Source organism: Spodoptera frugiperda, chromosome 31 (genome assembly GCF_023101765.2).
Source record: "Spodoptera frugiperda isolate SF20-4 chromosome 31, AGI-APGP_CSIRO_Sfru_2.0, whole genome shotgun sequence".
Classification (NCBI taxonomy): Eukaryota; Metazoa; Arthropoda; class Insecta; order Lepidoptera; family Noctuidae; genus Spodoptera; species Spodoptera frugiperda.
The window spans coordinates 191,527-218,111 of NC_064242.1; the positions used below are offsets into that span (position 1 = coordinate 191,527).

Below are 26,585 nucleotides of genomic sequence, written 5' to 3' on the forward strand. Positions count from 1 at the left end.
AGCAATTACTTGTTTGTACCGAAGCACTAGGTATATTATAGGTTGTCTATTTTGGAAGTGCAGCTGTTATGCAACAATGTATGTACCGGTACACTTAGTAACAGTGGCTACTGATAAGCTGTTGTCAACTTATGTAAGGGTCCGGCTCGTTGCGATATGGTTGTTTTTATTCATAAGCAAATTAAAAATTTTATACGTAAATTCTGATCATCTTACTGCCGTACTCAGAGTCATTTAATGGTTACTTAACCCAGTCCTTAGCAATTGTTTTCAATACAAAATCGTTACTAAGGAATAGTTTAAGCAATCATTAAATGTCTTTGAGTGTGGCAGTCAGCACTTAAAGATAGAGGTTCGTTGTTAAATTACATAATTAGTAGTCCTGTCTATACCGTGACTATTTCTAATACATTTCTAGACATTCGTTTAGGCCGACAATGGTTCCTCGTGAAGAGAAAGTTACATCAGTACGATGTTTGCACACAACAACTGAACACTTTCCCTGGAAACAACAGATAACGTATGATCTCACACAACGCGCCACTTTCGGCCAGTTATCGGGAGAGTGTCAGGTTCGACCTCCAGGACAGTCACTATCAGAGACAGTGCAGTGATAGTGGCGACCTCTGGTGCCCCGTGCACTAATTGCACTAATTGCTTTATATTGCCGATATACGAACATGAATGGAACGAAACATCACACCTGTATTGAGTGAAGACTTTGGCAGAGACGTCATACTAACACAACATATTGTAATGGTTGGTAGTTACACAGAAAGTATTTTTAGGTACAGTTGTAAAGGTATGAAGGTATATATAGTCCATTAGAGTATTCAGTGCATTATGTTCTCTCTTGCACACAAACACCTGCATGGTTTACTCATAGCTATAATATAATATAATGTAGTGTAGTGTAGTGAAAAGGATACATTCTGAGGTTGCCGCCCTTGTCGCCTATAGCGAGCAGCTTCTGTATGGGGTCCCATGCCAGCGCCGTCGGGGAGAACGGGAACCCGTGCCGGAATGTCTGTGGACAAACAGAACAAATACATTAGAACATACACATGAGTTCACTTCGATTTATATAAAATTGTAAAGAAACGAGGAGTAAAAACAAATCCTAAGTGGAAAGTCCAATAACATAATTCTCGTATTAGCGCCATTGCGGCCACAAGCAAAATGTGGAAACACGTAATTTGGAAATGAAATATCTAAATATCGGGATTGGGTTCGAATCTGAAATACATTCGCAGCCATCGCCAGCCGCGGTGAATAAATACGATACAATTTCATTTTGTTTATTTATTTTTGTTGGAAACGCTTTCACACCTTCGGGATTAACGGATTGTTGGCTGGGGGTGGAATCGGGGAAATATCTTAAAATAAAATAAAAATAAAGCCGAAACGTTTGCACGACAGAGGCCGCGGCGGCTAAACATCGCGCCCGCGGGACCGACAGGCGGCGGCGGCGGGCGGCACATCGCGCCTCGTAACAACATTACATTGAGCGTTTAAAAACATGGCGGAGGTGGAACAAGGTTTGCCAAATGTTTCACCTGATTTATGGCAAGCATTTAACCTGTATTACGAGTTATAAGAGATTTTGGGACTTTGATCTGACTGATGTTTGTTCACGACAACACTGACGACATTCTCTTAACATTTCAGCACCTCGAGTACATGGAAAGTTTGTATACAGCACATGTTTATAACTACCTAGTGGCATACAAGATGGCACCTTGAGGTAGGTGACGATTGTTTAATGATTACGTTACAAAGTAAGTTATCAGCGAATGTTATTAATTTGCCGGCCGCGGCTGATAACCGATGGCTTACATTGTTGTGTTTTGGTCCGAAGCTACGTGTATGTAGGTAATGATATATGTATACTGAGGAACAGTTATCAGCAGTAGGCACGGATTGTGTCCCTCCGTGTCTTGATTAGGTAGCGTTTAGAACAGTGGGTGTGGCGCTGAAGGGACGAGTAATCAGAAAGATGTCAATTTACAAAAAGACTGTACGATGGGCGAAGGTTTTGGTCATTCTGGTTGTTTTGTTTGGTCTTATACTTACGAGTAAAAGCGTTCTAAATGCTTTTAGGTACATGCTTTATTGATCTAGATGCTGGAATATCACCTCGCCCAGAAGGGACAATCCATAGGATGATTGTCCCCTCTCAAAAAATAGATGCTGGAATAATGAACGGTCTGTAATATTGGGGAATATATGTAATTTTGGTCTGTAATTCGTTATTTTGGTAAGTTTTGGCAATCAAGTGTTGAATATAAAGTTATATCACATTGTAAAACTGTTTAGGTGTCCCTGTAGGTTATTATTGCTGACCGCTGATATACATCCATATAGAGGCACCTAGAGAGACATTAGACGGTGTCATTGTCCAGCTCTGTAGCACATAAATCATGAGTGATGGAGCAGCATCCAGTGTTTACCAGTTAGCTGCAATAACACGGAGATAACTCTAGTACTGCACGTCGTTTAGATAGCCCCGGCTTGTTATAGCCACTTTCTCTCTATCTCTCAATTGTTCTAGGTTTAATATATTACACTTTAGTTGAGTCATTAGCTGCTATCCTATGGACGGTGGGTTGATTGACACTAAGCTTAGTTGAACTGATCATACAATGTTATTTATGCCTCGAATGTAAGTACAATACATGCTCCATCTACTTTGTTATTAATTCTGAGTTAAAGAAAGGAAGTATACATCAATATATTAACCAGAAAATACATACATACATAACCTCACGCCTGACTCCTGACTAAAGATTTATTTAGACGTTAAAACATATTGCACATTGTCTATCTACCACTTCTACTCGTACCCGCTAGTTTACTTGAGCTTAGTATATAATATGTAGATACATAAGTCGTGTATACCCACCCGGGTGTATGCAAGAGGTTGTAAATAATCCATGAGTACATTTATGTGGAATCGAACCCGCTGTAATATTGATGGGCTCTGCCCACCACCCGCTGTGTGAACGTCAGGAGTCAAACTTTTGACCGCTCAGATTTATCTCCGACGGGATTTATGGCCCTACGTGGTTTTGTCCACATAGGATTTATGGTACACAGAACTTCAATTTAGGAAACGTAGTAACTACTGGAAATACTTAGGTTATCTTTAAGTCATATCTAGTTAATAAAGTAGTATTACCTGCAGGGTAAGGCAGGGTAACGATACAGGGAATTAAAGGTTCATGACTTGAGATGGACGCCGAAATTTTCCCCTCTATAATGGAAGGTGCCTGTCATAGCGCGGAGTGAAGCCGGTACCCGACGTGGGCGTGATTGATGACTGGCGCGGATACTATCACACACTACAGCGGCACCTACTGGCTGGAGCAGGGAGCAGCCACACACGCGGCATAATGGAATATTCCGAGCCAGTCACCCTCACGCGGCGCTCCGCAACCGCTCATCAAGTAAATAACATAAAACTCGCCATTACTCACGCGATTTATATTTTTTCTCACAACGACATGTTACGTTTACGAGCTGAAGGGCCCGTTTTACTGCAAATGAGGGCAATTTCACCGACGTGACTCCGGGAGGATCCTGACTTGCACCGGCGGAGGACAACAACACTCCCGAGAGGTTATCTTCGCGAAAAAATAACAATTGATAGTGACGCGCGCGGTGATAATAGTGCAGAGACAAACACGTGGGCCGGGTATAAATAGCCGAGGTGCGGAGTGGAGCAGCACAGTTGTGGTGCAGCTGCAAACATGAGAGTACTGCTGGTGCTGGCCGCTGTGGCCCTGGCGGCCGCCAACGTCGTCAAGGATGACACCAACGTGTTCATCGGCAAGGACAACATGGGTGAGTACAACAACACCTTCCACCGCTTGTGTGGAGACATCCGCACATCAAACTAACCTATTAAAATCTTTAAGTCTTTGACTGCCAATAGAAAACTGTTGAAGGCAAAGCCTCCGCTAACGTCGGTCACCGGTGACCACCACGGCGATCAATGTGTTAATAGGCTTTGATCGTACAATGATAAAGCCTAAATCTATTAAAGAATGTTTAACTCGTTGGTATAGCTTCATGTATTGGCACTGCTGGCGTCTACACCTACGCCTTATGTAAACGTGGTACTTCATATATTCCTAGCAACAATAACTTAATACTGTTTCTAACTCAAACTAATATCAAACTACGGATTAATAAGAGTAATTACATCAAAGCAGTCGGTGTAACGTGGGCTGTAATGCTGTAATCTCAAAATCAGCTTTACGAACTTAAAACAGAAACGTCAGAACAAACTCGCGAAGCTTCAAAGACAAACAAAACTAAAGCAAAACTTTACAATATAAATTGACATTCGATATTATTCCCTACAAACACAATCTAAGACAGTTTAATTAATTTCATAACAAAATGTTTCTCCGATGTTTGTGTATTCATCAAAGACTAATAATATTGTTTGCGCAGTGAACCTCGACATCAAGATGAAGGAGCTCTGCATCATGAAGCTCCTGAACCACATCCTGCAGCCCACCATATACGACGACGTCAGGGACGTGGCCAGGGAGTGGACCATCGAGGACAACATGGACAAGTACCTGGTGCGGATCATTTACAAATACATCGTCTGTTATGTTACTTCTATGAGCTCGCTAATATTGATTTAAATTTTGTAGAAGGCGGATGTCGTCAGGGATTTCATTGACACCTTCAGGATGGGCATGCTCCCTCGAGGTGAGGTCTTTGTCCACACCAACGAGCTGCACATGATGCAGGCTCTCAAAGTCTTCAGGATCTTGTTCTTCGCCAAGGACTTCGACGTATTCATGAGGACAGCCTGCTGGCTGAGGGAGCGCATCAACGGAGGCATGTTCGTGTATGCCCTCACCGCGTGCGTGTTCCATAGAGCAGACTGCCGCGGCATCACTCTGCCTGCTCCCTACGAGATCTACCCGTACTTCTTCGTCGATAGCCACGTCATCCACAAGGCCTTCATGATGAAGATGACCAAGGCAGTCAACGACCCCGTCATGATGAACTACTACGGCATCAAGGTGACCGACAAGAACTTGGTAGTTATTGACTGGCGCAAGGGAGTCCGCCGCACCCTCACCCAGAACGACCGCATCTCGTACTTCACCGAGGACATCGACCTGAACACTTACCTGTACTACTTGCACATGAGCTACCCGTACTGGATGACGCACGACATGTACACCGTGAACAAGGAGCGCCGCGGGGAGATCATGAGCTACGCCACCATGCAGCTGCTGGCCAGGTTTAGGCTGGAGCGTCTCTCGCACGAGATGTGCGACATCAAGCCCATCATGTGGAACGAGCCCCTCAAGACCGGCTACTGGCCCAAGATTCGCTTGCACACTGGAGACGAGATGCCCGTGCGCAGCAACAACATGATCCTGGTTACTAAAGAGAACCTTAAATGGAAGCGTATGCTAGACGATGTCGAGAGGAAGCTCCGCGACGGAATCCTCAATGGCAAGATTGAGCGCGTAAGTGTTCACAAACCAACTTCGAGATTGCTGATACATGTTATTTATTTGTATTAAACATATTCTCACAAAATGTTTTGCACAGCGCGACGGAACCGTGATCAGCCTGAAGAAGCCCGAGGACATCGAGTACCTGGCGCGCCTGGTGCTGGGTGGTATGGGACTGGTCAGAGACGACGCCAAGTTCATGCACATGATGCACTTAATGAAGAGACTGCTCAGCTACAACGTGTACAACTTCGACAAGTAAGTTACAGGAACCTAACATAAAAAATTAATTGGAAACAATCACTTTAAAAAAATCTATTTTTAACTAAAACTTCACTAATTAATGACATGATTTATGACAATCTTTTCATATCACCAGGTACACGTACGTGCCCACCGCCCTGGACATGTACACCACCTGCCTGCGCGACCCTGTCTTCTGGAGGCTGATGAAGCGCGTCACCGATGTCTTTGTACTCTTCAAGAAGATGTTGCCCAAGTACACTCGCGAAGATTTCGACTTCCCCGGAGTTAAGATTGACCGCTTCACGACTGACAAACTCGTAACCTTCATGGATGAATACGACATGGACATCACCAACGCCCTGTACCTTGACGACACCGAGATGAAGAAGAAACGCCCCGACATGTTGATGGTAGCACGCATGCGCCGGCTCAACCACCACCCCTTCAAAGTCACCGTTGATGTCACCTCCGACAAGACCGTCGACGCTGTTGTCCGTATCTTCATTGGTCCCAAGTACGACTGCATGGGCCGTCTGATGAGCGTCAATGACAAACGCCTGGACATGGTTGAGATTGACACCTTCAAGTACAAGCTGGAGACTGGAAAGAACACCATCGTCCGCAACTCCGTCGAGATGCACGGCGTCATCGAGCAGAGACCATGGACCCGCCGCATCCTCAACAACATGAGAGACACCGTCGGCATGATCAGCAAGACTGTTGACGTTGAGAGCTGGTGGTACAAGACCCGCGTCGGCTACCCGCACAGGCTCCTCCTGCCCCTCGGTCGCTTGGGCGGATTCCCTCTGCAGATGTACGTGATCATCACTCCCGTGAGGACCAACCTGCTGCTGCCCACCGTCGACATGAACATGATGAAGGAGCGCAGGACTTGCCGCTGGAGCGTCTGTTTCGACACGATGCCACTCGGCTTCCCCTTCGACAGAAAGATCGACATGACCAAGTTCTTCACCCACAACATGAAGTTCACCGACGTGATGGTGTACAGGAAGGACCTGGGGCTGTCCAACACCATCAAGGACGTGGACATGTCCGACATGGTGATGAAGAAGGACGACTACACGTACCTGGACACCGACATGCTCACCAGGTGGTCCTACAAGGACGTCATGATGATGAGCAAGGACGACATGATGCGGATGTAAGTCTACACGGTAATTAAATTCTGTCGATTGTAAAATAAATAGCACTTTGTAAATGTAAGCAAGTTGTTTGAATGAGCTCCGCTCCGTACACATACTCTCATCATTCCTGGCGTATCTGGGAGCTAGGAGCACAAGTTGCTCTGCAGTTAATGGATTCCTCTAAAATTCATTTCGCTCGTCTCACGAGTGAAAATAAAATAGAAACACGAAAATTCAATTAACTTGTTCGTAAGAAGAAGAAAGTTGCGAAACTTACGGACACATAAAATAAGCTGGGGCCTGCCGGGGCCTGCTGGGGACTGAATGAAGATTCTGTCCTGTTTTTAATAAAAGTTTTCATCTAATTGGAGGACATTTTATAAATAATTAGGGAGTTGGTAATAGTCCGAAAACGAATTGGCGAGGGACAGGCCAAGTGTTGGGAAGTGTGTCCTAAATAAACAAACAAAGTTAGAGCAAACATTTAGAGTCCCTTTGATCCGGCGCGGACCCTTCGAGCCGGGTTTTTCTAATTCCACATTTATTGTGAGGCCGCGCCCGTGGACGTGGGATAAATAAAACTAGCCACTTGTGGCCTGGCGACAGCGCGACAAATGTTGCCTCTAATTAGATAAACACCTACTTTGTACTAACCAAACCGTTTACCGCGCGAATGTTTTACTTTGAAGCCTCATCTTACTGTTGCGGAGGGGAACTAAGAGATTACTTGTTTACTTAATTACCAATTTGACAACAAACCGATAAAATAACTGGTCCGCAACCACAAAACTAGCAACTTGAACGCGAAAAATAAAATATTAAACCCATCCATTTCTACACCTCTTCATAGAATAAGAGAACTGTCAAAATGTCGAACAATTGAAGTTTCTTTTCAATTCGTTTGGTTAGTAAGTTAATATCCTATTAGAGTGTGACAGACAGACAGACAGACAGACAGACGGATTGAGAAAGGATTCCACTTTGAATGGATTTCAAGCGATTATAACGATTTGTTCCAATTACTAGATAGGGATCGGAAACTTCACCCGAGAATATTTGATTTAACTTAGTAGTAGTTGGAGCATTTTAAATTATTTATCTTCTGCTTTCACGATGATAGGATTGATTTACGTGGGAGCATTTATGTACCAATTCAGAAATAAGGCGGCGAAGACAATTTGGCCATAACATTACATACATCACTTCACAACCTAAAAGTGGCCACTGCTGACCAAAGGCCTCTTCTAGTACAGATAAGGTTTGAGCACTAATCACCACGCTTGGTCAATGCGGGTTAGCAATTTCAGATTTTTGTTTATAATATTTAAAAAATATACCAATAACAATACCTGTCCAAGTGTCCATGGTAACTGAAAACAAGACATTACTAGATTGGAATTATTAAAATGCCAACAAAATAGAGTAGCAGAGCAGATATTGCACAGAGGTAGTTGCCGCTCCGGCATTTCCCAATTACACCAGTGCACAGTGCACAGTGCACAGTGCACGCTGGCAACTATATCAGCGATTCGTAAAATATGTTGTACTGCAGCAGCGTTTCCACCGACCTTTTATTTCGCTCGGATAATTGGATAGCTTCCGATATGCATTCCGTCTGCATAGTTTGCACCGAGCCTAGCGTGTACCGGCGGCGGAATGCACCGGCTATTCATTAACATGCTCTTTTTTGGATCAAATCTATAGTTTGGTTGTTGAATTAAATTCTTCCTTTCTGTGATGGAACATTCCGGCCGTAGCGATGGATCGGTAAATGTAGAATAATATTGTTACGCATTGTTTTATCGGTTGTTCAAAAACTTCGAACAGCGAAACTTTATCAATGATGTGTGTCTGTGGCACATCATTATAATGTTACCTCGCGGAATCAAAGCCTATTTATTTATATTCATCGATACAAAGTACATAGTATGTATGTGTGTGTGTCTCTCTAAGACATCGTGCTATGTTCACATTAATTTCCGTATGAGTGTGTGATCAGGTGCTCACATTATAACAACTTATGTATCAGTACATAAGTACCGTCACAACGTATTACATGGCTCAGTAAGTTAATTAAAACTCGACGCAAGTCCCCGTCAACCTGCAGGGGATTATACACGCTGACGTGAGGGGATAAAGGTGGATGTTGCGTGCGGTGGCGGGGTACTTAATGCGCTTCAAGCTCGGTGGTAATTTCCGATGGCGTTTTGTATTTGTAATGAGGTACTAGTACAGGAGATAGGAGATACCTCCTGTACCTCCTGTGTTGGGACCAGCCCTGGTAAAACAACATTATATTTGAGATAAGGCTTCGTTCAGAAACCGATTGTTTTTCAGTAAATTGAATAAATTCGGAAATAAGAGTATTAGTTGTTACTTAACTTTTATTATCACAACTTTGTATTTTAATTAAACCACACTCACTAGAACACCATCTTTGTGATTACCGAAAATTGAATATGGTTTGGTTGCCAACCCTATAAATGTTAATCCAATGTAGGCAAGGGTTGGTTGGAGATTATGGTAAAAGGAAAAGAGATAGCAATAACAATAAACAGCTAGCACTATGCGATAAACCGTCACATTTATGTTGTACATACTTTACGGGCAGACGTCTAGTGCTTATTCTAGGTTACCTACAGAGTGTTTTATAGAAACATAAACATTTCCCAGATAGTGTTATAGCTGTAGGTACTAGATTATACTTATCTAGCAACAGTTATGTTAGGGTACCTATGTTACATATTTTTTCAAAGGTGTTCAATTAAGCCACTAGAAACAACCTTTTCCTTTAACTATAATCCCAAACTACCAACCCTTGTCTATATTGGATTAACATTTATAGGGTTAATAACCAAACCGTACTTATTTTTTGAGTAATCGCAATGGTGATGTTGGGGAATCAGGGATTGGGAAGGGGGGTAATTGGATCTCTGGTAACCTCACTAACACAACGCAAGCGTTGTTTCACGTCAGTTTTTTGTGAGGCCGTGGTATCACTCCGGTCGAGCCAGCCCATTCGTGCCAAAGCATGGCTCTCTCACACTTAAATTTAATTAGGTAAAGAGCTGATATTCAGTCAAACCAACTGAGTTTAAAAATTACAATATTTTTGAGACAAAGACAACAAGAGAAGAACACTGAGATTTCTTTATACATAGTAAGATTTTATTAAGTTATTCAAAGCTACATCGTAGTGCAGTGTAGAAAGCACGGAGCTGTTTTACATGTTCCGACGTGTTCCATGAAAAATGCATTGTTCTCTGAGACCGAGCCATTTGCATCCGATACTGGGATGCATCACATACTATTGCATTTACACAGGGACTGGGAACCGAGCGCGCACCGTCTACTGTAATCACTCGCCTCCTCTTGTGTTCTTTGAACACAAATTGTATACTAAGATGATTTTATAACAATGTGGTGTTTGCTAGATTTCGTTCTGATATTACTTTTTATGACCATATTCCCATAGGGTAAGAAAAAGCTATAGAGACAATCTATTACTGTTCTTATGAACGTACTTATGTAGCTGAATAGATGTTACTCGTATTAAAATTACTCTACATATAGGCATTGAACAAATGTGGTGGACTTACCTTACCTACTGTAATTAATTTTGATATCAACTTAAACGACCATCGACAGCTTCATTCAGAATAGAGGAAAATAATAAAACACAAAGAGAGCAAATAAGTAAATAGCTCGCTGACAGCGAAGCCATTTTGTACATTGTATGATGTAGTCATCCGCGAATGCTTTATCTTTCCTGTTTTAATTAATCTTCATAAAGAAATCTTCGTTATTTCATGATACCACGGATATTTGCATCAGATCTAACAACTATTTTTATCAGCTTTGTTCTACGCTCGACACTATTCCAATAGTCGTCTAATGAGAATTTAAAAACCGAGTAATATTAACCCAGGAATACTCAGGAATAGAACGACTCTTAACCATCAGGCAGTCTCCAAAACTCGTTATTTCAATTTATATAAATAATACTTCGCACGTGCGACCAGGAGTTCAGTATTCAGCAGGAGTACTACATATGTATGGAGATTGCATGGAGGGAAGCAATGCTCGCGTCTCTGGCCGCCATCGTTGACAATGCGCGTCCGAGTTCCCCAAGTGGTGCTAAACTGTCGTTACCGTGCCAATGTTAGTGTAAGTCCCCCCCACTCCCCCACAGTACCAGTTCTAGCTACGTGGTGGCTGGTGAATGGTTTACTTGCATAGTTTTATCCATCTTCTATAGTGTCCCTTACCTACTACTTTTGTAGGTATTCGACAACAATGTTGATTACATGTTACCGAAGATGTTAATACAAAGAAACCAATGATGTCTTGCTTTAACTTGAAATGTCTCGGTACGCAGGAAATGGAAACGTTTGGTATGAATAAAGAAACATTTCAGATCTTAATTCGTAATGTCAGGAGCAGAGTCTATGTGTGAGAGTATGTGTGTCAGCCACAAACGGCACCGCAGCACAGGCACATCAATCAAAAAGCCAATATTGGGGGGCCGCTATCACGAGACATCGTCTCCACCAATCAGGACTCGCGGCGGTTGACGGAGCTATCGTCCCGACCAATCAGGACTCGCGGCGACTAATTTGTCGCGATATTTATCTAGTGAAGCGATCGGCAGCATGACGGCAGATCGGAAATTGAGCGTCTCTTTGAAGGCAGCCACTCGGCCGAGCTCGCGGCTTCAATAAAGATAAACTAAAGAGGAATTTACCAATAAACTTTCTTTTTATTTAATTTACCTTTCCTTTGACGGAGCAGGAAAAAGAAAATCGCTTTTTTCATTCCTTGAAATCTTATAAGCTTATGTTGTACTCGCTTTGGCGGGAGTCGCGGAGGGGAGATAAGCTGTGAGATGTTATTTACTTATGTTGCCTTTGTACCGGGAAGTTACCGAATAATTCAAGTTTGTGGAAGTTATTATGTGATCACATTATATGTGCCCATGATAAAACATGTAACTTTAAAACTAAGAGTGACTTAACTGGCGTATGTATAAGTATTTACACTTAATATTTGTTCTTGAAATGGAAGCGGATGGAAACAAGTAATTAGAAATTCTCAAAGAAGCTTGCGAAGTAAAGTATCTGTCGGTAGAATAACGTTTAATCTTTACTTCACAAACACCGTTAATTTTCCGATAACGTTATTAAAGCGGCAAAAGGCTCGTATAACGGGAGGGAAATAAACAAAATAGCGTAATGAGTGCGATAGAACAAGTTAACTCAATCATTTTACAATATGGCGGCGGGGCGGGCGGCGGCCGGCGGCGCTGCGGAGGAGCGATCCTAATTGATTAATTGCTGAACATTAATCACTAATCCTATTAAACAGATAAATTATTTGTAGCCAGCCTCCACTCACAGGCCGTTTGCTAATTATTCGCAAAATTACAGAGATACGGGGCTTGGTCATTTGTTCCACAACTTTTTTCATTTTAAGGGATTTTCTAAAACACTTTTTGGTTATATTTTCAAGTGAGGTACGCGGCGCCTGTTTGCTGTGGGCTGAGACGGTTTTGTGCGCTTTACAAACGTTTTATTATATTTGTGTTTAAAGTTGAGATCATTTATAAAGTTTTTGTTCACTTAAATATTTTCAAAAGAGAAACTCTTTTTCTGAGACAAGTTTGGCTTTAAACCAAACGGTTTAAGCCCAAACTTCCCTCGCTAGCTATTACAAATGCGGAGAAAACTTCTAAACTCCCCACACATTAATCTCAGTAAAGCGATCTCAATCCTAAGCTGCAGCCGGGGCACAATGGCGCTGACTGCGCACTGCATCCGTCATAGTGTAGCGTGCAGCGGTGTGGCGGTGTGGCGCCTGAGCTCGGATACTGCGCATTATCGGGGCAGTGCGGTGCATTACTCACTGACTCCGTGATTGATCGCCAGCTGCCGTGGGCCGCGGATTTTATTTGTTTGCCTTTAAACGAGTCAATAGTGAAATGTCGATACTGGCGACTTTTGTAAAGAGGGAAACATTTGGAGCTGTCTATAAATGTGTCTGTGAATTGTTGTTCACGAAGAAATGTTGCAGAACTCAAAACCTTCTATATTTCCTACAGTAATAGATATTCCGTTAGTTACAAGGTTCAAAACTATTACTTTGTTATACATGTTAATATGTTTGATTGTATGTATATTTGCTATCATGAGGAGACTGATAATTTTCAGAGATCTAAATGTTAATCAGTTGTTCTAGATAAAAGGCAGCCATTAATACTATTACTTTGTCAGTAAAGACGACAACCATTATAAGTCAGTAAATTAGAAGACAGTGAGTTAACTCGAGCCAACGAGCCAACGAGCCGTGAGACAACAACGGCTCCGAGACAATGGCTCGAGCTGAGTAGCAACAGCTCGCAACAGGCGGGGCACGGCCGCACGGGGCACGGGCCGCACGGGGCACAGGGCACACAGGGGGCACAGGGCACAGGTTCACGCTCAACTGTTGCTTGTTGCTTGTGTCAGTACAACTTTAACAACAACATAACATGTAGTACTTAATTGTTTTGTTTTCATTACACAATATTAACAATGCTGTAAGTTTTTTTTGTTCTACATATTAGCAACGGATCCTCTGAAGTAATGTCTCAGATGGAGATAAGCAAAAGCGACGTAGCTTTATTGTAATTTGATATTGTGTTGCCAAGTTGTTACAAAGTTACATGAGATTGTAACAAACATGATCTAAGATACAGGTGTGGAGCAAGTCATATAATAAGACAGATAGAACCCTAATTCCAGGTAATACGGTTGGAAGTTTATTGTCCAAATGATAACTGGAATATAATGAAGAGAGCACAGCGGTGGGAATTAATTACAAATTCACAAACACACGCGTGACGAGATCACGGCGACAGAGGGCGCGACCTTGGGCGACTGGTGACGAGTGGGCGCGTGGGCAGCGTGGGCAGCGTGTGACTTTATAACAGTCCCCCTCCTTCCCCGGAGGGCTCAACTCTCGGGGCACGTAAACTATCAAACGGAATCCTTTCACTCGCAAACCTCGTTAAGTTCCCTCAGTTTAGGCACTCAACAATGTTAGGCATTGGACTTACAATAGACACTCATATCAACTGGAAGACACACATCCAAAACATTAAATCCAAGATTTCCAAATTCACTTACGCTTTTCGAGAATTAAAAATAACCACAGACCTACCAACTGCATTGAGTGCTTATTATGCTTACGCCCACTCCCGACTTAGCTACGGCATCATCATGTGGGGTAACAGCACTGACGCACCATCACTCTTCATACAACAAAAAAACTAATCCGAATACTTACAAACATTGAACAAACAGACAGTTGTAAACCCTATTTCCAAAAACATAAAATACTTACGTTACCATGCATTTATATTCTAGAAATATGTAAATTCGTTAGGAGATACTCTACCTTCTTTACAAAGCGCGGAGACAGACACACAAATAGATCACTAAGACACAAAAACATGCTTATGCTACCTACATCGAACATGACACTACATTCAAATAGCCCATATGTAATGTGCATCAAAATATACAATAAATTACCCAACAAAATAAAAGATGAGCCTAGCTACACGAAGTTCCTAAACATCCTAAAGCAAATATTAATTAATAAAGCCTACTACACGATCAGTGAATATCTTGCGGATAAACAAATAACATGAAAATATTATCATATTAACAAACACCTTTTCCTGCTAAAACCCATACATATAATACATATAACATATAATACAAATATAATGAATAATATATAAATACGTAATACATATAAAAGTCGCTTAAATATATAAAAAAATTAACAACAAAATATTCAGTTGTAACAAAAATTATAAAATATTCAATACAATCACAAATATAAATAATACAATAAAATAAATATAATAAATTTAGAACGGATAAACTAATAAAATAATGTACAAAAATATACTTATATGTAAACACCTACTAAAAATACAAACATAATAACAATAGTACCTATACATACATTGAAAAGGAATATGAATACTTGAGCATAAACAAATAATTCTATACTTATATACAACGCCTTCCTCTCTTTTAATTTTCTAATTTACTATTTGCTGTGCCCATCAGGGTCCACGATTGCTACCATGTTATTTATATTACCATCTTATCTTTACATTGTGGATTTGCAATAAAGAATTATGAATTATGAATTATGAATTATGAATTATGCATTTACTTTGAGGAGCTGTCGCTGGTATTGCCGCCATTACTCAGCTGTGAGCGAGCCGGCGATATTTACAAGTGAAGGCGCAATATTTGTGACGTTTGAAAAATAATCGAGTATTGCTGAAGTTGTCGTTTAAAGGGATAATGGAGAGCCAGTGGCCTACATTAGGGGAGCATTCTCTCAGTGCGGGGCGAGTGCGGGGCGGGTGCGGGGCGAGTGCGGGGCGGGGGCGGCGCGTCCGCTAACAGGCCGCGTTCATTTGCTCTGTTTTCCACACTCCATTCACTTTTCAATCGCATTTCATCAGTTTTCAATTGTCGCGCTTCATTTGCGCCAGCGAGCTTTATCTGTAGTCGGCTGTATTCAGCACACTACACACTACACTCCACAGCTCTATACAACTGTCTGTAGAGGACTCAAATACCGGCCAACTATTGCTGCGTCTATGAATGGTCTTTTACGTTCCTAATCCTGCATTGCGTGGATTTTCAATGTATGCAGGCTGAGTCCAGTTAGGCGTATGTTAACATTGTCGTTATAATTTTGAAGCTTGAAAAATAAATAATTTGCAATATTTCCAATATTCAGTTTCAATGGTGAACAATAAGAAAGATAATTGTTTTCTTGAGCAGGTGTGGTAATAAGTCGCGTCAAACATCTCCTTTGTGTGGTTGTCAATCGACATTAACCGCAGACGCCGCCGCATTCCGTCTCTGTCGCCCGCAACACTCGACAACAAACTTTTAATGCCATCAAACGTTGCCAGGCGGAGCCGGAAACTGATCGCGAATTCAAATCCCTTTACAATGCGCCATTGAACAGCCTCACAATCTGATCCCTGCAGTCCGCGCAACGCAAACTGAACCTTATTGCTTAGCGTTAAAGGTGGAGGTGGATGCAGGTACGTTGGCAGGAGGGCACAAATTATTGTTATTTTAATGGGGGAATGTGATTCAGTTTGTTATCTGGAGGCATTGTTCCCGCAGCCTGATGATGCGGCGCTGCGGCGGCGAGCTGCTCGTTAATCTCGCGAGAACTTTCACTAAGGATTAGCCAGTTACCAGATATTTAGGATTCTACATAAAATGTAACACAATGAGATGAAATGTGTGTTAAATGTCAAGAATTAAACGTTAGTCAGGCGGCGACAGTTGTTTAAATAGAAGCGTACCTGTGTCAGGGTAATCTTTGTCTCATAAAGGCTACGTTAAAGAGATAAGCCCGGCACGACAGAGTGACACCAGCTGCGCAAACCTTCCACGAGCACTCGCCACGTTCCTGGGCACACACAATCTGCTCGCTCCCAGGAGAGTAATCTCTCTTTGACAAATCGCCTTCTCGGTGTCTTTTTACTTGGAGGCGACTCGGCCATCTATCTTACGTATTTGCGTTTAGCTTTTTCAATTTAGTGCGCGGCGGGCGGCGGCGGGCGGTGCTGCCAGGTGCCTAGAGACACGGGAGGCTCCACTTATTCTATTACACGAACGTTTGATGAAATATTTACAGGCTCTGCCGTAGGTTTTGTACTGAGAGCACTTCTTGTGCTAGTTTTTGTTTGAGAGCGAATTTTGATGAGCGCTCCACCCACACTAACCGCTGCTACGAATTTTGTAGTACGTATTCATTGGACGAGTTATTTTATATTAAACTTAACATGTTTAAAGACATTATCGTCTAGTAGTACATACATTGGTTAAAAATCTTTGTAATTTTTTTCGACTTACAAATCGATACATTTTTATTTACCTTCCATTTAAAAAAGACAAATCGACGACATAAACAAGATCGTCTTAAACAACATGAAGGTGACATCAAAGAATGTTTCGGCGCTTAAAGTCGTTGAGGCATTAAACCATCTAAATGAGAGGCAGGGAGCGTGTAACCGCGGGAGGGATGGCCTGCCTCTGAGGGCCGGAGGGAAGGTGCAGGCGACGACAATATCGCAGTCGGCTGGAGCCGGGACAAAGGCTCCTTCGGTGACGTTTATCAACGAGCCTCTTTTGTTTCCCGCGATGTGTGAGCGGCCGCGCCATTTGTCATCTATTGTGGTACATGTAGCCGGGGATGCAGGCGGACCGACCGACCTTTGTTCAGTGGATGTCTTCCGGGTGATGTGTTTATACGTGTACTTAGTTTTCATTGATGTTTTACTATTTTATTGTTATTTTTGTGGAATAAGTACTATGGTTAAGTTCGTTTATTTATAGTACCTTACAAAATATCGAATACTTTACTTCAAATTTAACTTTTTTAATAAACATTTGAACTTGTTCAATTAATTCAGGTAGTTACCTCACCCGCCGGCGGCTGGCGATAAATTCTGAGTCAGCATTGGCTCAGCTCTAGAAGTGTTTAATTGAAGTAATTTCCAAGATCCTTTTTACATTAAAATTCATCACGTAAGTAATGGGGAAAGTTCCCGCGCCGCTTCATTAAGGCACGAGTTGTGGCGAGGTGAGGCGGTGCCGGGGGCAAACACTAGCTAGCTACGTGGCTGTACCTGAACTAAGTAATGTATGCAGATTCAAGTTCACGGCCATCGTTACTGTGTTAATATTAAGTAACTTTTGAGTGCGAGCTATTTGAGTGTTATGTTGCTACTACAAGAATTAAGTTAATGCTATCAAACTTTGTTATTTTAAGTACGTACAATGATGACTTGAAGTAATTTGTTTCTTTCACAAATACAAACATGTGTAGTAGTTGTAGTATTAAGTTGGAACATAGTAAACTCGAAACAAACATGGTTCTGTGTACAATGTACAAATAACGCGTGGCGTAATGTTATTTAGTGTATCGAGTGTAGCTCCAATAGTGATCAATATCCTCAAAAAGCCAGCTAATTGCTTTAAAACTATCGGCCGGAGTTTGTTCTGCAGAGATTGTTGTCGGCTCTCATCCACAACAGTTTTACTTCATCACAAACTAGTTTCGTTTTTGTTTTAAGGCATCGTTCATACCAAGGGCAAGCTTTAAACTATAAGTACACAGGGCGTGCTTACAGCCAACGGAAGACAATACGTTTGGTATGCACGATGCCTAAGTATTCTATTCTAATTAAGCGTAGGATTTCTAACCAGACGTAGTTTCTGTATGACGCTTTACTTCTTGCAAATGGAATGAACATTTCATATAAATTGCCAAATAAGCCGTGTGTCAGGTGTGTAGGTGTCGCTGTATTTATCATCCACACGTGCTGGAATAAATTAGCGAAATAATTTGATATCGCCGCCATCTTGTGCACCTCCTTCATTAACAATTTTAATTAGAAAGTCATTCGCTTTATTTTCGTTACCAGTTACCACATATGTATGTATGTGTTTGTATGTATATACCTAAAGTTCGGGTTTAGTTTTTTATAGGGTTTCAAAGTCAAAGTCAAAGTATTTATTACAATTAGGCACTTATGAAACGTCAAATTGAATTGTGCGTCAGTCTGTCTGTCAGTGAAGCTAGGTGCTCGTTCCAAAATGTAGCTTCGAATGGAGAAGAACGAGCAAGAAACTCCATCGTTACTCTTTAAAAAAAAATTTTGTGAGGTCACCGTAACGTCTTGTTTTCTTCTGTTCTGTTATTCAACCTCTATGTAGCTTTAGATATATTATTCTTAATGTTCAGCCCAATCATTTAAGAATATGAATACAGCTTAGTGGTCCTGTTAGGCGATATGAGAGTAAAGTCAGTATCTACCTGTTGACTTCACCCGCCTGATTGTTTAATTAAATTAGACGATTACTTTTTGATCCCATTTCTAACATTTAAATATACAACTCGTTTCAGTATAAGTTTTAACGAAGGTAGCGTCGTAAGTAGACTGGCATTAACATTAGTCGGAGCTGGTTTCAGGATCATCTGTACCCAAGTAATGAATGTAAAGCTAAAATTATTTGAAAGCTTTTGCGTTTCATTTAAATATAAATATGGCGCCGCCGACGTGTAGGCTGGCTTCAATTAGGTACTGCTTATTAAACATATTTCGTGGGATTATTCATTCACATAGGAGTTTTAGCGGAGGAATATCTAGATATTATTAATTAAGTTAAGATATATATCTCATAAATAAAGTTACAATTTTAATCTTATTATGTGATAAGTAAGATAGAATATCTTCTCAGATTTCTCATGAGGATTAAACACTAAAGTTGATTAGTGCAGAATTTTTATTACAGAATAAATCACAACTATTTTATGTTAAGTAGTCTGTAGCGAGACCAGGTCTCATCCACCGTGCATGTTTTATATTACATGAGACAGGGAGGTCGGAGGTGAGGTCACAGTGTCGCGACATTGACCCTCGCGCAATCTGTTACATTTGCGACCTTATTGCAAAATGCATAAAGTCTATTTGTTTTCATTGTTTTATTATACTTTACGTTGGGCGCAATAAAGCCGCAGATATAGTTATTGAGATTCGATTGTATTGGAACAGATATTCTGCTTTATGATACTATAAAAACTTTGTAATAAAAATTCAAGTTGAAATAATATTACATTTTGCATTTATATGTATCTTTTTACATAGTCTGGGCAGCAGTTACTCTCTGATAAACCTGAACCTTTTACACTGCGACCTTCATCCCACCTGCTAAGTTTGGCAATTATGCTGCGGACTGCTCAGCAGGTTACCAAGGCCCCGTTTCGAAACGCAGGGGTAGGAACGGGGTAGTTTTTAGTCAGTAAGAGTCTGACACTCCCTCTTGCCTTGCCCAAGACGGGAGAAGAAGTCATTGGATGATTTTCCCTTAGGAAAAAAAGGTCGGCGATTATGGTAACCCTTTTTATAAAGAGAAGGCCCATGGTGCAATCTGACGACGATCTACATGTACTGTCGGTAGATCATAATATATTTATACGTAGGTATACAAAGTTTAACAGTACCTACAAAAGTAAGAACATTTATAAAGTAATACAAATTAAAAATGTATTTAAATCCTCCTAGTTCCGCAGTAACTGCTCGCGTAATTTTTTATGTATCTGGAGCACGTGCATCAAATTTCCGGGCAAAGATAATCCGGCGGAAGCCGACACGTACGAGGAACTGAATTAATTATTTTAGATATCATTTTTTGTTAGAAATAATTGCCTTTTTGACCTTTCAGGTTCCAGGGAAACAAGAGAAGTACGTAGCTTTTAGCAAGGCTTATCAAACTGACTCATAATTCAAAAGTATGGAGATCACTCATAGAGTTAAATGAAACTACAAGTAGTACTCGTCCACAGAAGCAACACAACTAAATATTTCAACGAAATACGAAAATTAATAAATTAAAATTTTCAAACAAAATGTATAATGAACAGCTTCATGTTCCTTGACCACAGACGTAGGTTGTCTAGGAATGTTACGTACGTGTGGCGCTGCTGTTATAATGCCGTATTCGTAAAGAGTGTGCAAAGCTTAAAGAGAATAATGCAATAACATTTGACTACATGTTTTAGTACAACTCCGTTGTTAATCATAGCAAAGATGATCTCTGTCGATTGTGTATATTCTAGAAGCGAAGTCAAAGCTCGGCTCATTAGTCAATAAACCTTCCTATCTACACATATAATGTGTGTGTGTGTGTTACATGAATGTTTCATAACGTGGTCAGCAAATGAGACGCCGCCGGCTTTGGACCTCCGTGGACAATATTAATGGTGTCTGTTTAGACTCGCAGAGGAAATGAGGGACCTTGTCTAACGTCTAGAATTACCTCCGAGAGGTACTTGTGTTTGTGTTTGTATTTAAGTTTCGTATGGTTGAGTTGGGAGTGTTTTGTTTTGGGTTTAGCGACAGTTTTCATAGGACTCTATGACATAGTTTTGTACTTAGCGTGAGTATAAGAAAAGGGGATATTTAGTTTATTTTCGATATTTGACTGGTGTTGTAAACTATATTGTTCTAATATTTTATTTATTTATTTTATTTTTAGCCGTGGTCATCCCACTGCAGGGCAAAGGCCTCCCTAACCTAGTTCCACTCCTCTTTCTGCCGTCAATTCTTATCGTAGGTGTCAGGTTCGTCCCGCCATCTCCTTCTGGGCATGTCGCGACGTCTGTTCTGCCTAATATTACTCGAATAATTTCCGAAATGAATTCCCTTTTAACATAATTGTGGTGTGAGTAAAATCTCGTTATGTGATGCAGGCTCGTGTGTAAATGTATGCGCATTGGCTCAGTGGCTCTAGTGGACGGGATTTTTCATTTCCGGCCCAGTGAGTGCGCGGAGAGTTGAGGGGGAGGAGGGGTGAGGGCGAGGTGGTGGACACTGGACAGTGGGCAGTCTGTACTCATGCGTTAATATTGCGTCCTCGATGCGCACTGGACGTGGAGTCAGCGAATGTATGTCACATTGTGTCATTCACAACCACGAATAGGTTTTGTTGTGTTTTCATTTACGCTCACATTGCAGTCACCTTGACGGCAAGGTAAAGCCAAAATATCATTTTAAATGTAATCTTTCTAATACGATATATTTTAATTTAAATATATCTATAAACATGTAAAAGCGTGTGTAGGTAACAAGATCCGGGCAATACTTAGATTCACATAATTGTTTTGTCCGTCTGTCCTCTCGAACTGATGTACTCACGGCTTTACCTCGGAGGGGGCTCAAGCGTCACATTTACCTGAAACAATAACATTGATGCTGTATTAACTTGCATTTAGAGCAGCATTAGGAAATAGTTTTTAAATTACAAAATATTAAGATACGAAATACGATCTACGAGTAGATAAAGCATTGGTCTATGTTCTAAGGCCATCAATTAAGAAAATATAATAAAATGACAATTTAATAATAATGTTTAAAATATCGGATGCAATAAGAAAATGCAACAGATATTTCTTAAGTCACAGTTTCTTTCTGCTGCAAAAGTAAATCTGGTTGATATCTGGTATATTTAAAGTGTTCACAAATGTCGCGGTATCGAGTGTAAGCTGCCGGCGGTGGCGGTGGGTGCCATCAATCACGAGGCTCTTCGTGCCGCTCCATCAACAGGTCACACAACACACAAACATTACTGTGAGTATGTAGATAGGTATAGTTATGTATCGGATAAAAGTCTAAACGAGATTGATGTGTTCTTGAAATAAAGTGTTCATTTGTTACAATTTTTTTTAGTAAATTTTGAACTGTTTAACCAGCTTTTCATCCTAAATACAAACTAGTCTATAATATAACTAATGGCTGAAACCCCAACAACATTTAACTTAATTCATCTTAAAAAAACACGACCGTATTCAAAGTTTGCTTCGAAAGCAAACAAAACTTAGATAAAACGACAAGTTGATCAACAGAGGACCGCAAACGTAGCGCAGTAAACTAGGCCCGCGCGGAAACTTGCCGCGCTGCCTTTGACACAAACACTAAGTTGGAGACTTAGAGGTCAGCGCCGAGACCGCAGCACCTGAGCCCACGCCCACACAAGTACACACCTACAAGTTTCTGCAAACGAAAGTTGACGATGAAAGTTTCACTCGAAAACTTTACCAACTTCACATACAAGAAGCTTATATTTTCTTACATTCCTTTGAAAAATCGTCAAGTCTTTGCATCATTCCGAATTTTGTTGAACAAAGTAACGGCGGAGTATAAACAAGAGCGGTGTGTTAATCATACAAGTGTCACGGCGCCATTGATACTCGGTGTCACGGCGCTGGTACAGCGGGACAGCGGGACACTATCGGGCAGTGGACACCTCGCGTGACGCGCATTGTGCCATTGTGTGCGCCGCACTGTCTCACAGCTTCCGCCCGGAGCCCGGTCTATGGAGAGACATGATCTAAACTCCTCTTTATAACTTGTTTTATATTCTACTTTCACAGTCGTCACATATTTATGCTCCGAACATATCCACTTCAGAAGTTATAACAAAGTGTTCCAGAGAACATACACTAGTTTTATTAAACTCGCGACTTGTTGGCAGCCTGTCTCCGAGGGAACTACTCCGCATCCTCCTTCATGTGACGTGTATTGTGTGCGTCTGTCAACGTGTCCCCGTGTTCCGTGTGCCTTCCTACTTGCAGCCGCGAATAAAGTTGATGAAGGAAATAAGTGAGAAGTCGGAACATGAGACTCCATATTTAATATTTGTTCTTTGCTTGTACGAGGGACTTTGGAAAGCTTTCAGCGAAGATACAGATCGTTTCTGTAGACGGAGCGTGAAACAGGTTCGTGTGTGTTGAGTGGAGCGTCACGTCGCGTGCCGTCACGGCGCCGGCTCCAGTGTGGCCGGTGCGCTATGTCGGGTATGCGGCGCTTTGTAAGACAACCACATAATTGTGTTGTGAACTTGTACAAAGATAGGAATGTTTGTCTCCACACGTTCATTAATTAATTCCACTCTGTTCGCTAGTACTGCGTGTAATGCGAGCTATTTTACAAACATTTGCGTGGAAGATACAGGACTGCTACATTCTACGTCATTTGTTATTTTGGTAACTTTCTCTTCGCTTACAAAACAACAACAATAATAATTCATTTAAATGTTAAGGTAATATAAAATAAATAAATTCAGATATCTGAAACAAAACCAATGTAGATAACAAAATAAATATACTACAACATCAGTTATTTGTTGGAGGAGATAGATGTAAGATGTAAGTAACAACGGCGCATTCATGCGGAATATCTGGTCCTCGTAACAATAAATAAACAATGGATATAATGGCGGGCAATAACACGGATGTATAAACACACGAGAGCTAGATGTGACAACATTAGTTCGCGCGCGGTGTCCGATATTGCTCTACTTATTACCTCATCTGTGGCTCACCACTTGTATTCGCTCGGACGCTTCTAGAGAGCACTTTTCTTGGAATATTTACGATATGTCACGAAAAGTATGAAAAATGGGCTTCTTGTATCGTAAACATATTTTACAGTCGGTGTTAGGAGCACTTGGAATTAGTATCAGCTAAAACATATCGAGCAGTTTGTGCAAAAAGCATACCTATTAGATGCAATGATATGTAATTCGCCTGCTTTCGTTAACTTTCCCGATAGCTAAAGTTAACTGTAACTTTCTACAAGAAGTTGAAGGAAGTTCATTTGGTCTGCAGACACTACGAGTCGGAGTCGGACGGTATCTCCCAAGTTGTTCCATCTCACTTACATTCCAGTCTTAGATCGGTGCGAGTTGCAGCGACAGTGGCTCTCGACTTTAAGTGCGCGCCGCAGATTGCATGTCGCATAGATAGGGTTCCAGGACGCTGAGAGCTCATTTTTACTAGATAAACTCGTCTGGCGATATATTCGCGAAGATATATGATGGACGTTTGTGTGAGCTGAATGCTGTGTTCTTGAATGTATGTAAAATATCTTTAGAAGGGATTTTTGGGATATTTCTTTATACGATCAGATGTGTTAGCAGTTCAATTTAGTTTCACAAAATTAAGTAAAAATACTTTTATATATCACATTATATATGTAATTATGATCTATACATATAATAAAATCGTAGAAAAGTGCTGTCTGTACATTGAAAATAAAAATAAAAAAAATAGCAGGGGTTATTGTTATGTCGATGTCGAACCCAAAAATGTAATTAACTTTTTTTTTGTCTGTTTGTCTGTTTGTCTGTTTGTCTGTTTGTCTGTTCGTCTGTGCGCGCTAATCTCAGAAACGGCTGATCCGAGTTGGATGCGGTTTTCACGAATATATTGTGGGATGCTTAAATTTACATTTAGTGTTTGTTTCATGTCAATCGGTTCATAAATAAAAAAGTTATGTCAAATTAAAGAATCACGTCGAACATTCTATGCTCATACCATTAATCTCCGCAACTATTTGACGGATTTGGTTGAAATTTGGTACAGATATAGTTTAGAACCTTAGAAAGGACATAGATATATTTTTATTTCAAAAATCAAAAAATAAAAATAAGAAATAAATTATTTATAAATAATTCTATGTCGATCGTTACACGACTTCGGTTCATGTTATTGTTTTAATTTATCGAAAAAAAGTAAATAAATAGTAAAAAGGTATGAAAAAAATAATATCAATATAATAAAACATTTAGTACAAAGAAAATGCTCTAACGGAGTATAGATAATTCTATGTCGATCGTTACACGACTTCGGTTCATGTTATTGTTTTAATTCATCGAAAAAAGTAAATAAATAGTAAAAAGGTATGAAAAAAATAATATCAATATAATTAAACTTTTAGTACAAAGAAAATGCCCGAACGGAGTATAGATCAATAATCCGAGTTGTCTTTGGCGTCGGGATCGAAATAGATCGCGCTATGGTTTCGTTACACTCATTTGGTTGGGTATGGGCCGAGCGCTTCGGTACTGTCGTGGAAAATCAAAAATATTATAATAAAATCTGTAGAAGGTTCAATTCTGTACATTGAAAATATTGAAAGAATAAATAGCAAGGGGTGTTACTGGATCGATACCAAACCTAAATATGTGATAAAATTTTTTTTTGTCTGTTTGTCTGTCTGTATGTTCAGGCATCACATGAAAACTAATGGTTCGATTTCGATGAAACTTGGTATAATTATATCTTACTATCCTGAGCATAAAATGGGATACTCTTTATCCTGGAAAAATACGTAGAAAAAAATCCTTATTTTTCAGTTTTATTCTACAGAACGCGAGCTCAACAGCAGTAGCTCAATAGAGGGATCTCCTTAATTATTATGGGCCTCGCCGTATTTGGGTCCAACAGATATTTATAAGATGTCATTGTCAGAGTTACTCAAAATGGAGAAATAAAACTTCCACGCGAAGATCGACATCCGCGCGGACGGAGTCGCGGGCGGAAGCTAGTTATAAATATTTATAATATCCCAGAGCCCTGTTACACACAGAAATCACATTGGTGCTCGACACACGGCAGTAATTCGGCGGCAGTTACATGAGACATGCCATTAGCTGAGATGTGGGAGTCACACGGCACATCTGTCAAACCTTTCGCTAAAGAGGATATCGACGGCGAAGTACCAATACCTCCTGACTATTTTGCGGAATAGTAACTAATGTATGAAAACCCTTTCTTGGGTTTTTTTCAATTTGGGTAAAATTTGGACTTTTGTATTGGTACTTCGTCGTCAATAAAACGATAATGTTGTTGGTATTTCTATTATTTATAACATCACATGTGACCCTGGTTTGGGCCTGGTGTAATAAGACTCCACACAGACATAAAATTTAGACTAGCTGACATAATGCTCCAACTGTGTAAAACCCGCAAAAGTGCCAAGAAAGAAGAAAGTTCGCGAGCGGACGCAGTGAGTTTTGTGTGTCGAGAGTTAAGCCGAGTTACAAGTGACAATGGTAGTGGTGTTAGTGACGTCAGCAAGAAACGAACGAGAAAGCGGGTAGACCGATTTGTCTGCTCGTGAACACCCACCCGCATTTACTCCAGTTAATCCGTGATCATGGCGCTTGCAACAGTGCCGAAATATCGGAAACTCACCAAATTCAATAAACATGGTAAATATCCCGTCATAAGTTCTAATTATAGTGTTAGTGACCATGTCAGTTTAAAA

At 40.8% G+C, this 26,585-nt stretch overlaps 2 protein-coding genes across 9 annotated transcripts in view; one reads left to right on the forward strand and one right to left on the reverse strand.

Moving 5' to 3' along the window:
* Window positions 1-26,585, reverse strand: part of LOC118276434 (syntaxin-binding protein 5) — a 208,234-nt gene that overhangs the window by 37,111 nt on the left and 144,538 nt on the right. For all 8 annotated transcript variants that reach the window (XM_035594740.2, XM_050707559.1, XM_050707558.1 and 5 more), the window contains exon 2: window positions 930-1,027. In XM_035594740.2, the coding sequence (XP_035450633.1) occupies window positions 930-1,027 (98 nt within the window). The remainder of the gene's footprint in view (window positions 1-929; window positions 1,028-26,585) is intronic.
* LOC118276436 (basic juvenile hormone-suppressible protein 1) lies at window positions 3,677-6,959 on the forward strand. The gene is made up of 5 exons (XM_035594744.2): window positions 3,677-3,843; window positions 4,459-4,592; window positions 4,668-5,501; window positions 5,587-5,747; window positions 5,869-6,959. The coding sequence occupies exons 1-5, from the start codon at window positions 3,750-3,752 to the stop codon at window positions 6,899-6,901; spliced, it is 2,256 nt and encodes a 751-aa protein (XP_035450637.2). The 5' UTR covers window positions 3,677-3,749; the 3' UTR covers window positions 6,902-6,959.